Genomic DNA, 15,916 nt, shown 5'->3' with positions numbered 1-15,916 from the left:
ATATAAATATATTCACAGATAAAGACTTTTTTGATATCAATATTTTAGAGGCAAAACAGGAATTCATCCACTTTTGTGAGGATTTTCAAATCGTTCGTAGGGCAACAGAGTGTGTTCATCCCCGATGAAAAAACCGTGAAACTCTGGAATCAAAGGTTGAACATTTGCCAACTAAACGCTATTTCCCAATTTGTCATCTTCTTGGGTTCGCTTTAACCCTCACGTGACAGACAATGACGAATCATTTCATAGTCTGTGAATCGGAGAGCTATAAAAGCCCATGCTGATGAAGTATCAGTCTTATAGGGAGACAGCCTGGCAGGTAAGTTATCATATTTCTTAACCTACATACATCCCACACAAAGACGATCCAGAAACTCATCAAACTTTGTGCAGGCTCAGTTAAAAATATACAGACTGTGTTTTCATTACAGTTGAAAAGGCCATGTTCATCTTTCCTCTTAGAGACACAAACGCAATGTCAATTGAACGGCACGAAAGTCAAAGGAAGAAATGTGTCTTCTGCATAAGGCAGGCTTTGTGAGTTCGACACTGCCTAAGATTATTTTCCCGCCAACTACCCCTGGCAGTGTAACTGGCCAGTCGGTTAGCACTCGGCTTATTGCAGTTGCGACAGTCTTAAGGTAGTTCGAGCCTCCAAAATGAAAGGCTTAAAATTCTGCTCAAATTTTCCTGAAGCAAACTTCCAACAATTCTCTTCCCAAATCAAGAATAAAATCGGGGTTACCGTCTGAATTTTGGTACTGGAAAAAGTATCCAATATATATCGATAATTGAAATTCAAACTGGGCTATACTTACTCCTAGAGCTTCAAAATAAGCCCTGACATGTAGTAGACCATACCTGAAGTGTGAAAGTTTCAGAATCTGCATACTACCTCAAATATAACGAAATCTTCTTCTTCTTCTTCTTCTTCTTCTTCTTCTTCTTCTTCCACGTCACGTTTTCATAAGAACTGGGGGTAATGCAAAGCGTATTTGCCTTGTCCGCGTGGGCCATAAACACTTTATAGTTCGGGTCTGTACGTGCAGCTCAGACACAAACGACAATGACACGTGATGTGGTTTGTATTGTACTGCAGAACTTGATAACATGTCTGATAAACAGACTATTCGGGGGTCAGGGGATTTGAATCTCATTTACATTACCTATCTCAATGATGGCTGCGATGACATTAATCTTATCGGGAATTTAAAAGAGTGTTTCAAACCGTGGGCCAGTATTTTGCGTATGAGAAGACAGCAAACGCCTGTAATTGTGCGAGAATAGTGATCATCTTCCTGTACGTGTTATTTCGAAATATGACCTGTCTGTTACTCAAATGATGAGTGACAGCATACCAAATTTTGACTCACAAAAGTAATTTGGTGAATTCACCAAATAACAATGGATTTGTCGCTTTTGGTCAATCTTGACGGGTGCGGCTAGCTGGCAGGGTACGCTTACCCATTCCGGACACCTGGTACCACCACTATTTTGTGGTTCAAGATGACCCCATTGCCTTTGTCATTTTCAATATGTTCCTTGGCCCTGGTAACTTTCTTAGTTACCTTGAATGATAACGATTATTGGACCTGATTTGATGTCTATTCCAATGCTCAAATAAGTGCCATGTACTGGAAAAGCTAAACAAACTTCAAACGTTAACTGCACAAGTATTTAAATAGGAAAAGGTTCTGCGGTATACAGATAATAGAGCATTGATCGAAGATCGGCATTATGGGTTGCCGTCAGTACCTACTGGAATTTTATTGGCCAGAAGTCGTTTTCATGTAGGAATAAACATAGAATTGCACGTTTATTTAAGGTAACTGCCGGACACATCGCGGTTACCTTGGTAAAGGCACCTGGGTAATCATAAGGCAGTACATTTTAGTAGAGGCACCCGGTTAATTATAGAGCAGTGCACTTTGGACTGAAGCGACTGTTTTAGATAAGATTTTCACGTTTTTCAGTCGTGCTAGATTTATTCGATTTGGAAGTAATTACTTGGAAAATTGGGTCAGTAAATATCACTGGCTATCAGTGTTGCAGGAGTACTGGCGGTACAAAACGTACAATACATGTTCCTATTATGGTAGAACACGACTCGGGGACAGATATTCGGCCTGTTAAAAAAACCGCAAATGTAATTTTCCCCAATAGAGTTTACATGACATGGATGACGGCCATGTTGAATTTCAAGCATCTGTAAATGTTAGGAAATTTGCTTCTCTAGTAACAAACTTTGCGAGCTGACCCAGGCCTTTTGTTCCTGATTTGTCAAGAGAATTGCTGAAAGCTTCGTTGAGGAAAGTTTGAGCAAAAGTGTAAGTCTTTTTATGTCGAGGCGCACGCTACCTTAAAAGAGATGCTGTGACCTCTCAAACGCCCGGCGGCAAGGCGTCTTTCTGCCGGTCTCCTACACCCTACACCCACACAACACAAAATCACCACAGCAAGGTGTTATCCTAAAATTAAGTTTTTTGTTGAAGGAAACGTGACCAAGCTCGAAATTGTAGTCACAACCATAATACACATCGCCTACATCATGGATCAGCAGTGCTTTTTGTAACTGTTACACCTATCTCATCCCTTCCTCATGATTTCAGATGATTAGCACTGATCTATAGTAATCAACTTGACCAATAGTAACCTCCAAGACTCCACTGCGTTGCTATGCTCAAGGGAATAAGCATAGCAACGCAGTGTAGTGTTCAAGGTTACTGTCGGTCATGTTGATTATTATAGACACGAATGGAACTAATTTGGGATAATTGGATGGTGAAGTAATGCCGATTTAATCTACAAATGTTATCTCATCTGCTTTTCTTTTTATATTACACATTTGTTTTCATGAGTAATTTGCGATATTGCAACATTCAGTGATATGGCACGTAATACTTTTGAGACATTTGCAAAATATGAAAATCCAATTATCCCAAATTAGTTCCAATCGTGTTTATAATGTTAATCATCTGAAATCATAGGCGACTGGTGAGGAAGAATCTTGAAGTAACCGATATTGTCTTGCTTCGAGTTATGTGTTGTTCAAACAACTACTAAATTCATTATAATCATAATATTATTATGTAGATTTCGGAACTACTTAAGCTGTACACATTCTAGAGTAGAACAGAGCTGAAAGTAATTTTCTCCACTGTTTTTCTCCTTCATGGACAGCAGTCCTTCTTGAAATAAGAAGTCTGTAACTGCAGATGCTCTTGCAGCGAGAAAAGAATAACTGTTCACAGAAAGTGAAACATGGGCATGTCCGGTTATTTCCTTGCCTTTAAATCTTGATGACGAACACCTCGTCCTTCTGAGGTACAGTTGACATGTTTTCCACCTATCGTTCTCTCCCATGTCTGTTGGCGAAATATGGTGACATAAGGGAGTTCATTGAATAAAGTAAAGTGTCCCTAGCACCGTGGAAAATTTTTTATTTAACACGATTGGAACTGATTTGGGATAATTGGATTTTCATATTTCTCAGACGTGTTAGGTGTCGTATGGCTGAATGTTTCAATATTACAAATTACTTATGGAACAAGTGTGTAATGTAAAAAGAAAAGCAGATGAGATTACATTTGTAGATAAAATCGACATTACTTTTCCATCCAATAATCCCAAATTAGTTCCAATCGTGTTTTTTACTTTGAAACTCAGAAAATTATTTAATAGGGCCGTTTGCAGTATACATGATTGTTCTCTCATAAATATGCAAAAATATTAATATTTTTCCGCAAATTTATATTACATTTTTTTGGAAATCCCTTATGCAAGAGCGTCGAAAACAAAACTTTATAGGCGATTGATAGTGTTACAATCAACAAAAAAGAGAAATGCGGCTCACTCACAAGCTGCAACAACAGCCACGCATGCTCACTGAAAAATAAATTGTCCGCATTTTCAAACAGTACCGCCCACATCGCTGGTGTCCTTCAAACGTGGAGGAATGTGTGAATTGTATAGACCTAATCACGATGGCATGACTGACAGAACCAAACATGTGATTCAAAATATCTTAAATTTTGGCCAGTAATTGCAGATTTGCGACGATCACCTTTTATATTTTCCCCTCGTGTACTCTCGGTCACCTCTTACCCACAAAACTTTGACTTCCCTAATCGGCCAGTATGAATCTGTTGGCACGAGCCGAGGATGATTAGTCTCGGGGTAGACTTATCACTAAGCCGTAGTAGATCCTTTGCCAACGTTATCTAGTGCAGATATCACGTTCGTAAAATTTAAAAGTTGAGAAACACAGTGGTGAGGATAGGTCAGCCTGTCCTTTCGCACAGTAAAGAAAACAAATTCAGCTATCTGAAATTCCCTCTCATTTTTCAATAACTTTACTCAAAAATTTCACGGTTTTAACATTTGTGAGTGTATACAGCATACATCTCCGTCCCCGACGGTAGAACGTCTTGGTCTAACGATTTGCCTGTTTTAGGTTGGATACAAGCGTTCATTGGCGCCAATCCAATGAAATGCCAATCACTTAGTATGAAAGGTGTAAAGCGGCAACACCTGCGAGAACGAATCAATGGTCTGCCGTTCGCACAAAGGGATGGCCGACAAGATCTCCATCTTCGGCGCGTTTGCTTTGATCATCGACACTCGACGGAAGGCAACGATAAAGGAAGGCCTTGTACGACTTGTGACGTACGGGGAGTTGATTCTAATTTTCATCTGTGTGGGTTTTTTCAGCTGAGGCTTTAACTGAAAATCCGCAAAAATAAATTCTACAAATATCGCAGCGGCTATATGAATTTTAAAACACAAATTCTCACTTGAACATCCGTCGAAAAGGGGTTTTAAATTTCGGAAAATGTATTCATGCTTCAAATATCACAAAAGTAATTTTTCAACTTTTGAGACCAGAAACATAATTGCTTGTTAGCATCCTTACACTCAAAAGATGTAATTCTTCATCCTTATAATCACGTCACTGTGGCCCTGGGCTTAGGAAGAAGTGAACGTAAATTCTCATCTTTGTGAGCCAAAGTAGACCGGCATGTCAGCCTTTTTCATATTCGCATAAAATGAAGTACGAAAAAACGACAGTTCGCTTCGGATCTTATAAAATACGGAATGTACAGGTCAGTTCTGAAACGTTGACCTGTTCTGTCCTGTCATTTTACCATAATAAATGCAACTAAAAGTTTATGTTTTGTTGTTTTCATGAAGGTAGTATGCGCCTCGAAAGTGAAAGACTTAAACTTTTGCTCAAACTTTCCTTAAGGAATCTTTCAACTGTTCTCTTTCAAAATCAAGAATAAAAATCAGGGGTCACCTTGCAAATTTCAGCACTAGAGAAACAAATTACCTAAGATTTACCGATATTTGAAATTCAAAATGGCCGCCATCCCTGTGTTAACTCTATGGAGAAAAATAAAATTTTCGATTTTCGAAAAACTAAGCAGATGAAAGTTTTTCTTTCTCCACGAGCTTCAAAATGACCCCCAACAAGTAGTAGATCAGAAGAGAATTGTAAAAGTTCGAGAGTCCGAATATCTGTCCTCGAGGCGCAATCTACCTTTAAAAAGATCCAGAATGATACTTCGTAAAAGAAAAATAATGAGAAACAAACGTATATTGTATAATGACTTCTGCGAGGGCATTCTGGCCTAGTTCGGCATGCTTCACTACAATGTACAAACTCTGGCAGTACAAAATTGGCCCTCAGCTGAGCTCTTTGCATTTGAAAAACAATGGGATTGCTGATATGGCAATACAGATAGCCTGTATTTATTCACAGATACGCCTAGTGGGCATTCCAAATGGCGGTTTACGTAGTACAGATGTATGTAGTAACGAGACAAACTAGTGACCCTGAAGAACAGTTATTTGGAAAAAAACACCAGTCTGGTTTTATCCTTGGCGTATTTCGTCAATTGATGTCAAACGCTTCGTAAATCGAACGTTAGAAACATCGAAATAGTATGACGCTAGATTTAAACACATGTCTTTGATTAATCTCTAATGAATAAGGTTGCGATATGCTCGAAGACATGGGTATCTCAAGACTTTCAGGTTTATTTCAGTCTCTTTATAAGCGATGAAAGCTAATTTCAACCTGTAGCCGTTTAATCTCTCAGAGCCACTATCAAAACTCCATATAGGGAGATGGATAACATAAAGTACATATACCCCTATGTCTACCGGCTGATGAACCTGATAAACCTGATAGAAAAGGTTGAAATGGCAGAGGTGCACACGAAATCAAAAGCAATTGAGTCAAGCTGATTTAAACTTATCAATTATGCATAAACCGCTAGGGTCATTTACCTCCTTATATCTGTTACTAGGAAGAGCACAACTTGGCATACTTAGTTACCAGTCTGAACGATAATCTACTCGAGGCCACAAGTCAGCAGCGCGGGAAACAATGGCTGGTAAGATACGTATCTTGTCCTAGTATTAATACTGTAACTTAACTTTGTTTGCATGACCTCTTGGGGACGCTATTCATAACATGCCTTCTCTGAAAGACCACAACGTTACATACTTGTTCTTCTCTTCCTTGATCACAAGAGAGAAGACGATTTGATATGACATTTGTATTTCCTAATCTGCGACAATTCTAAAATGCACCATTAATGTAGCAGATTTTTGTTAACCAAATGTAGATAATATTCACACAAGTGCAAACCATCCATGCACTCATATAGAAACCTTGAAAAATGATTTTCACCAGTTAGTTTTTTTAGGTTTGCATCAAATTGTTCTTGTTTTATTCTGAAAACGGCAAATTTAAATTTGTAAGAGGGTTTGTCACAAAAAAATTGAACTTTCACTTAGGCTAAGAACAAATGTGACATTACATGCTTTCAAGGGCGATACATTAATTGCTGACCACGTGTCTTGGTTGTGTGCAATAGAGGATTGTCTAAATGTTTTTCAGGTAGTTCACTCCTCGAAAGTGAAAGACTTAAACTTTTGCTCAAACTCTCCTCAAGGAATTTTTCAACCATTCTCTTTCAAAATCAAAAATAAAAATCGGGAGTCACCGTACAAAGTTTAGAACTATCGAAACAAATTACCCAACATTTCCCGATATTTGAAATACAAATGGCCACATTCCCTGCGTTAATTGAGAAAAATAAAATTTTCGAATTTCGAAAAAATAAGCCCATTAAAATTTTTCTTACACCAAGAGCTTCAAAATGAATGCCCACAAGTGGTACATCAGAAAAGAATTGTAAAAATTGAGAGTATTAATATCTGTCCCCGAGGTGCGTGCTACCTTAAACAATGAAGTGATTGCAAACGTTTACAAAGCTAATTCCATCCTAAGACCCCTCAATTTGAAATTGAATGAGAAACTCACTGGGCAGAGGTTGTTTCGACTATTTTGGCGGTTAGACAATCATTGCCAGGTATTCATTGTGTATGTAGGTCTTGAGACAGGGGCAGTAGGCCTAGAGGTATCTGGAGAAAACACTTTTAAGGTAGAATGCGCCTCAAGGACAGACAGTCGTCGCACTTTCAAATGTCTACATTCTTTCTTATCTACCACTTGTATGGGCTTATTTTGAAGCTCTTTGGGAAAGAAAAACCTTCACCGGCTTATTTTTTCGAAAATCGAAAATTTTATTTTCACCCCATAGAGTTAACACAGGGATGGCTGCCATTTGTATTTCAAATATCTGTAAATGTTGGGTAATTTGTTTCGATGGTTCCAAACTTTGGACGGTGACTCCCGATTTTTATTGTTGATTTTTAAGAGAATGGTTGAGAGTTTCATTCAGGAACGTTTGGGCAAAAGATTAAGTCTTTCATTTTCTATGCGCATACTACCTTAAGATGTCGACAGGTCTGAAGAAGATTCAGAATAGCTTTCGACAATAACAATTTATTGTGTAAGTTTGGACAAAAACTGGCTACGTTTTGCATGTCTTCTCGTTATTTAAACCTTTTTTATTACGTGTTTGCGTTCAGTGTACCATGAATACATCATCATTGGAGCTGGACCTGCGGGTCTTCAGATGGGATACTTCATGGAGAAGGACAAAGCCGACTATCTGATCTTGGAAGGGTCGAACAGACCGGGAAACTTTTTCACCACCCAGCCTCGTCATCGCACACTGATATCCATCAACAAGGTACACAATCCTTTCCCGGAGAAGGAGTACAACATGAGACACGACTGGAACTCCCTCCTCTGTGACGACGATACCTTGCGATTCACCAAATACACGGAGGAGCTCTTCCCCCACGCCGATGTTTTGGTGAGATACCTGAACGACTTCGCCCACAAGAATAACCTCAACATCATATACCAGACCTACATCAACAACATCACCAAAGTCCAGTGTGCCAAGTCCGGAGAAGATCGATTCAAACTGACAAGCAAGGAAGGGAAGGAGTATGAGTGTAGGGTACTTCTGATGGCGACAGGCGCAACGAAGGATATCATCCCAGACATACCGGGTATCGAACTGGCCGACACCTACAGTGACCACAGTACAAATCAGAGCGACTACACCGGAAAGTTTGTTGCGATCATGGGACGAGGCAACAGCGCATTTGAAGTGGCAAACTACCTGTCGGCTCATGCCTCTGTCATCCATTTATTTGGTCAGGCCATACCCAAGTTTGCCTGGGACTCCCACTTTGTAGGTAAGAATTCATGGAACTACTTCATAATTTTCCAAAAGCACTATACTATGCTGTTGAAGTGCCATTTTACTTTCTTGCCTGGCTGGTACAAATACCCCTTCAACATTTTAAAGTCAGCATAGTTCAATGTCCACTTCATATGTTCCCGCAAATTATATCTTTAGTTATAAGTTTGTTTTCTCGAAGGAGATTCTCAGTGTATCCGGGCAAAACCTGTTCTGTAGAGTATTTCTCTTGAATAATTAAATTGTTATTGAAGTTTCTCATTTGCCCTACACGTACCCCTTTACTACTCTTTATATTACTGGCTAAATCGTTACAATGGTTGTTCAATACCCCAACTAACCTTGTGATAGCGGGGCACAACAAGTAGCACAGGGAGCCCTTCCCTTGGCGATCCTCAAAACTCATTTTGTAAAGCTATATTGCCGTATTAGAGGAACTACGAGCAAAAACCGATTCCCATCTGTAAAGAAGTATCTTGAAGTTTAATGGCATTTTCGAGCTCCTTTGACATAGCAATGGAGCATTACTATCACAGCTACACTTGCCCGTTAGACATTCTTTACCAAACGGTGAAATACATTTTTACTTTACAAAAACGCGATGAAAAATGTTGCTAGTCTTCGAAAGTATGTTTGTACAGTAATAATTGCATATTATAACTTTTTTGTTACACACGTTATTCACGTCTATGGTAATAATTGTCAGAAAAGAGCACAATTGAGTATGCCATGATTGTCAAAACTAGAAAGGCATCCTCGAAAACGGGTCTTGGTTACTTATGACGTATAAAGTTTTTGCTTAAGGCGATTAATGATGCGAAAGTAAGTGTATTTATTCAGCCATCATTTTTTTACTTTGATATTGTACAGGTGACCTCAGAGCTGTGAACAATAACTTGTTAGACATGTTCCATCTTAAAAGTCTTCACTCATACACCGCTCTGAATGTCGTCGGCCTCAAAAAGACAGACAAGGGGAAGATTGAAGTTCAAGCCGAGTGTGATTGCCTGCACTACGACCCCCCGGTGATTCTCAAGAGTGCATTCTCCTTTGATAAGGTGATTCTCTGCGCAGGCTTCAAGTATGTGGATCTCGACATATTTGATGACAGTTGCAAGCCAGGTAGTATACTTCATCTATCATAATACTTTAAGATAGAACGCGCCTCGAGGACACATATTCGGACTCTCAAATTTCTACAATTCTTGTCTGATCTACCACTTGATGGCGCTCATTTTAAAGCTCTTGCAGTCAGAAAAATTTTTGCTGTCCAAGTTTTTCGAAAATCGAAATTTTCATTTTTGCCCCATTCAATGAACACAAGGATGGCGCCCATTTTGAAAATCAAACCCCGGTAAATATTTGGTGATTTGTTTCTCTAATATCAAATTTGATCGGTTCCCCATGATATTTATATTTTGATTTGGTAAGAGAATGGTTGAAACTTTCACTCAGGAAACATTTGAGCAAAAGTTTAGGTCTTTCACTCTCTGGGTGCATATTATCTTGAAAAAAATTTACACAAAAACAAAGAATCTTTTGTTTTCCCTTTTATTGGAGAAATATCTAGCAACATGTCACAATGATAAATTTTAGTCCGTTCACCTGTTGGTCAATACAACAGGGATTTTCTTTGGAATCTTGAAAAGTACTACAAAGAACCTATGAACGTGTTTATGGTTTATTTTGCAGACTTCAGTTTTAACGTCATACCATACATGTCATTATGTATTGAGTACATTATCATTATATTTCCATGATCATAGCTACAAGGAAGGCGGACAAGTTCCCTGTGTTGAAAGAGAACTGGGAGTCAGAAAATGTGCCAAACATGTTCTTCATCGGTACAGCTATGCAAAGCAGGGACCGTAAAGCTGCCTCCGGATTCATCCACGGTTTCAGATACAACGTCAGAACACTCTATCATCTCTTGAGGGAGAAATACGACGATGTACCATATCACACAACTGAGCTTGGAAGAGATGCGATGGCTATAAGTGACCATATCGTTCGTAAGTTCATGATATTTTAACACATTCTTCTCCAGGCGTCCTCACTGTCTTTTTATGGCTGCACCTATTTAGGAAAACAAAAATATGTTAACGTTATTACATGAATCGTATATCGAACTTCGCGCCCCCTTTGGATTCATTGGTTACTCGATGATGACGTTGAGGGCCGTATACTCTTTATTTGACTGAAAGTGAGCCGGAACTATTTTAAATTTGACAACCATGGGTTTTTAAAATGTTCAAATTACACAGTTTACATAGGAAATCAAGTTATAGACAAATTTGCAAGACAAAAATGATAAACCGCATAACAGTGACTTAAATATCAAATGCGTCATTCGAAGTAAAATTGTTCTTTATAATAGATTTTCGTTTGACATGAAGATAAAGCATATGACTGTAATTAGCTAATAAAGTCAAACATTTGGAGAGAAAACTTTGTAGGAGACACATGTAATAAAAATATTATAGCCCAAACAAGGGACTTTGTATCGTTGAGACAGGAAACCATTTGCCCGACTGTCGATGGGCACACAGTCCCTTCTTGGGTTACAGTAAAGAATATCTCCCTAAAGGTAGAACTGCCACTAGAGATGTGCGACCTACATATATCAAACACTGTATGAAGTAGTTTCATGTGTTTATGTTCTTTCAGTGTCATTACTTCATGAAAGAATCCTTTACATGTTTTGCTTGTAATGTCTTGGTCCATGAAAAATGTAATATATGAATTTTTTTTCCAAATTGAACGATAAAGTGGAAAACGTTCGAGAAATGAAAGACTGAATGGCCAATTAAAATAGAAGATCACGACGATGTGCGGTTATTCATTTCATCGAGGTCAACGAGGTCAATTATTTATACCAGAAGTCTCTACGCAAACTTTACATAAGAACTATTAATTATAAGTGCGTGGATAATCTCTAATCAACAATATGCTATAAAGTAATCTGCTTAACAAAAGATGTAACAATCTAAATGAACATGATTTTCAAAAAAAGCAATTCAATTAATTCTAAAAAAGGCATCTTGGTAATTATGTACCCAACTGGTATTTTATCAATTAATCACAAATTAGATAGTTACGTTATTAAAGATTCATTAAACTAATCTAACAAGTATTTTTTATTTATTTATTTATTAACTTATTTATTTGTTTTTTTATTTATTTATTTATTTATTATTTATCAAGCTTGTACTAAATCACCTAATTAATTATTAAGTAGTAACATAATTAGATGCTTGCTAAACTAACGTAATATTTATCTATTTATTTATATATTTATTTCAGATAGGGTATCAATCTGTGCAAGTCTGTATCAGCAACAAAGTTTTCTATGTGATGTTGTTATCGTACCCGAAGAAAGCGATAAGAAACCAATCTATTACGAGGATCTCCCGGTGGAATACGTCTTCAGCAAGGAGTACTTTACTAGCCAGACACACATGTTTGTTGTCGTTTTGACGTACACTTTTGACAGGTGAGGGAGGGAGTTTAATTATTATAATCACGTTATGTTTGCATCTACATTCATTGATGTTTAATGAAGTGTATGTCTTCATTTGCATATATCCATTGACTTTTTCTGAAGTGTCCTCATTTGTATATAGTGATTATTCTCCGAATTATCCGATTTTCTAGATTTTCGTATTACCGCAAGCATTTCCGAAAGTGCAATAGTCGGTCTATTTTTGTTCCGGTTTACCAAGTGTCATAAAATTTAGTCACATAGGTATATTACGCTGTGTCTGGTAATGTATAGGCTGTCCAAACATGCAACTTTGTCATATTAAGGTTTTTTATCTCGTTTCTCAGCGTTGTTACTACCGCTGTCCTTAGTTTTCCTATTATTACTTGTTGATATTAACTGTCTACATGATATATGTCCATCGCTTTTCTCTGAAATTTGTTTCTAGTATATTTATTTGGAGACTAACACTAATGAGAAAACTAACCTCTTACATAAAATTGTTTTATTTCCATAACAAGACACGGAAAACATGGAGAAATCGCTACAAGATGGGGATTCTCGCCAAACTTGTTTAAACCTGACTGCCAGGCTTTTCTACGTCCAGGCGTCTCCTACTACAACAAGGGAAAGTTTGCCGGTGAAGAATTCTGTAACGAATCTCTTCTCCTTCGCTTCGATATCAAGAACTTCAAAAACTACAACATAAGATTGAATTTCAACAGGATCGGAAATTTCATCAACAAACATGTGAGGATTATAGTGATAGCTCTCTCTCTCTCTCTCTCTCTCTCTCTCTCTCTCTCTCTCTCTCTCTCTCTCTCTCTCTCTCTCTCTCTCTCTCTCTCTCTGTTTGTTTTCACCCTAAGGTAGTATGCGCCTCGAAAGTGATTGACTTAGACTTTTGCTCAAACTTTCCTCAATGAAACTTTCAACCATTCTCATACAAAATCAACAATAAAAAATGGGGGTCAGCGTGCAAAGTGTGGTAAAAGCGAAAAAAAATCACCCAACATTTTGCAAAATTTGAAATTCAAAATGACCGCTATTCCTATGTCAACTGTAGGGGAAAAATCAAATTTTCGATTTTCGAAAAACTAAGCGGGTGAAAGTTTTTCATGAGCTCCCACAAGGGGTAGATCTGAAAAGAACTGTAGAAATTTCAGAGTCCGACTATCTATCCCCGAGGCGCGTTCTACCTTAAGGAGAAATGATTTTTTTTCGTGTGTCATTAACAATGAGGCCAAATAGATTCGATACATGGTTTAACATCAACCTTAGTATAATTGGCGGGGAGGTTTTTCAAGTTGATAGAACAGCCGTTAATTTATTTTTCTGATAGAGCCGATATTACTACTTTACCACTTTCTTTACAAGATGGATATCGTCGTTCATGCGTTTTTCTGCTTAAATTACAGACAAACCTTTCACCTGGCGCCCATTACGACACTTCTCTTTGCACAAGCGAAGAAGCCCACAAGAAAATGTTCGTTCCTCTCAACGAAGAACAAATGAAGCGCCTGCCACCAGAGTTCTTTGAAATGAAGGGATCGTGTAAACCAGCCACAATGGCTTTGAGAAAAGACCCGGCTATGGCATAAGAAAAGCTCAAGATCGTCCAAGTAGAAGGCAATGCTCTCTGTCAGGGTTATTGTAACCTACCGTATCAACCACAGTTCTGTTTGTGTCAAACTGATTGTAATACTCTCTAGTTTTAATAGTCACCCATAGTATCTCTTATAATAACATTTTCAGAGGATTTACCGTTGATCCAATATGAATATCAATACATTTGTTTCATTGCTAAAGGGAGCCATATCGGCATAACCAGATAATGATCTTTAGCATCGATATAAAAGTCAATGATATTACTTGCAAATGTAGTTTGATATATCAGGCATCTGATTTCCATGTATGACCCATTGGGATTTAGAATATGTAATTTTTTTTATCTTCTCAACACGGTACCTCCTGATATATGTCATTCTGCTCTTTGTAATTCTTGCTTTTCCGTTTGAGCTATATTTATCATCCATAACAGAAGTACAGTGCTGCAATATTATTAACAAAAATCGTTCCTAGAATTTAGGTAAATGCATACAAATAAATAGTGCCAAACGGAGTTTTGAAATCTCCTCCTAAAGACCATGTTTGGATAAAATATTTTAAAGTAAATTCTCCTTCTGCCGTTGATTATGCTGATCTGTACAATATGTTGTTCAGTCTTCTTTGTGTGTTGAGACTCTGTATTTTCTATTCAGGGTGTTTTAGATAACCATCATTTTATTGTGTGTCTCGCTATTTTCTCAGTGCCCATGTTACTTGATTGCATTCAAAGCCTGTTGCAAATCACGCTTCTCATCGATATGGCGATAGCATAATTTTTTCAAAAGTACTTGTCATGTAAAAACCATTATGTTGTTTATAACTATATCAAATGAGAAAAAATTAAGGGAGATAAAAATGGTCTGTTATTGTAAGGGACTCCGCTATACAGAGCTTTAAACGTAAACATTCCATGACCCCTTAATCACCTTGCATTCTCGTATGTATATAAGAATTTACCATTTGATTGGTCATTCTGGAACAGCCAACTATACTCCCTGATGTCTCTAATGAAATGCACTTTACCTTGCGTGTAACACAACTATTCAGTTCTCTTACATGGATAATGTAGAATTTGAATGCGACATGCCACCAAAGGTGCCAGGATGTAAAGTCCTATAAAGGTGTAGTCACAATCCGTATCTTAAAGATATACTTATTCTCTAGAAGGCTATCGTTTACTACATTCCTTGTTCAACCGGTAACAACCGTATACTTCAGTTTTATTTTACACCTGTTAAAATACAATACATTATTATGTAACCAAATAACAGTCAGTAAATTTGGTAGAATGTGATTCTACCTCCTCCCTCCAAACCAAGTTGACATTACCAGAACGGACGTCGGAGCAGAGAATAAGATAGTACACGCCACGACATTAACCCTAAAGCTTTGACTGCTGTTATTTTTCCCGCCCAAATTTTAATGCAATATTTTACCAATATTTTGTGAACTTTTCTGTGAGTTTTTTCATAACTTTGGACCAAATGGATGTCACATTTCATCGGCTATAGTTTTTTATCAAATTTTTGCCAAAAATCAGAAAAAAATTGACTATGGTATATTTTATAAAGGTGGCAAAAATAGTTTTTGGCGCTCAAAGGGTTAACAATGACTAAAATTTTCGCTCAAACTTTCCTGAACGAAACTTCAGACCAGTCCCTTTCAAAATCAAGAATAAAAATCAGGAGCGCAAACAGGAGTGCAAAATTTGATACCAGAGAATTTATCCAATACTCACTGATAGTTGGAATTCAAAATGGCTACCATCCCTATGTTATCTCTGCGTTGAAAAAATAAACTTTTGATTTTTACAGAATTAAGCATGTGAGAACTTTAGTCAATCCACTAGCTTCAAATGAACCTACACAAGTGATCTATACAGTAGTTGTAAACGTGTGAGAGTTCGAGTCCATCTATCCCATAGGTGTACTCTGTTATTGTGTGTATGCCTGCTACTCTCGGAAGAACTACAAAAGCCAACCTTACTTGACCTGACCTGAACTGGCCTGACCTGAGATAAACATGGACTGTCATAACAGATTAATAATGGGCTTTGCAAAACAAACAAGACGCCCTTCGCGCCCACGAGCGGGTGATTATTAGAAATATTGTGCCCTTTGCTCCGGTTTATAAGCAGAGTGCTCAATTTGTACCGACTCAAAGGGTGAAGGTTGCAAAGATTATTTGCAATTCA

The 15,916-nt window shown here is 37.7% G+C and overlaps 1 protein-coding gene across 1 annotated transcript; it reads left to right on the top strand.

The window, feature by feature from the left end:
* The first annotated feature begins 254 nt into the window (after nt 1-254).
* Nucleotides 255-15,538, top strand: LOC139125035 (FAD-dependent oxidoreductase domain-containing protein 2-like). The gene is made up of 8 exons (XM_070691147.1): nt 255-322; nt 6,315-6,401; nt 7,948-8,628; nt 9,504-9,755; nt 10,400-10,645; nt 11,937-12,126; nt 12,636-12,864; nt 13,533-15,538. The coding sequence occupies exons 2-8, from the start codon at nt 6,395-6,397 to the stop codon at nt 13,713-13,715; spliced, it is 1,788 nt and encodes a 595-aa protein (XP_070547248.1). The 5' UTR covers nt 255-322; nt 6,315-6,394; the 3' UTR covers nt 13,716-15,538.
* Nucleotides 15,539-15,916: the final 378 nt, after the last annotated feature.

This window comes from Ptychodera flava (assembly GCF_041260155.1).
Source record: "Ptychodera flava strain L36383 chromosome 23 unlocalized genomic scaffold, AS_Pfla_20210202 Scaffold_24__1_contigs__length_23054250_pilon, whole genome shotgun sequence".
Classification (NCBI taxonomy): Eukaryota; Metazoa; Hemichordata; class Enteropneusta; family Ptychoderidae; genus Ptychodera; species Ptychodera flava.
Note: the sequence above shows the minus strand (reverse complement) of the source record. Positions and strands in the feature narration are given on the sequence as shown.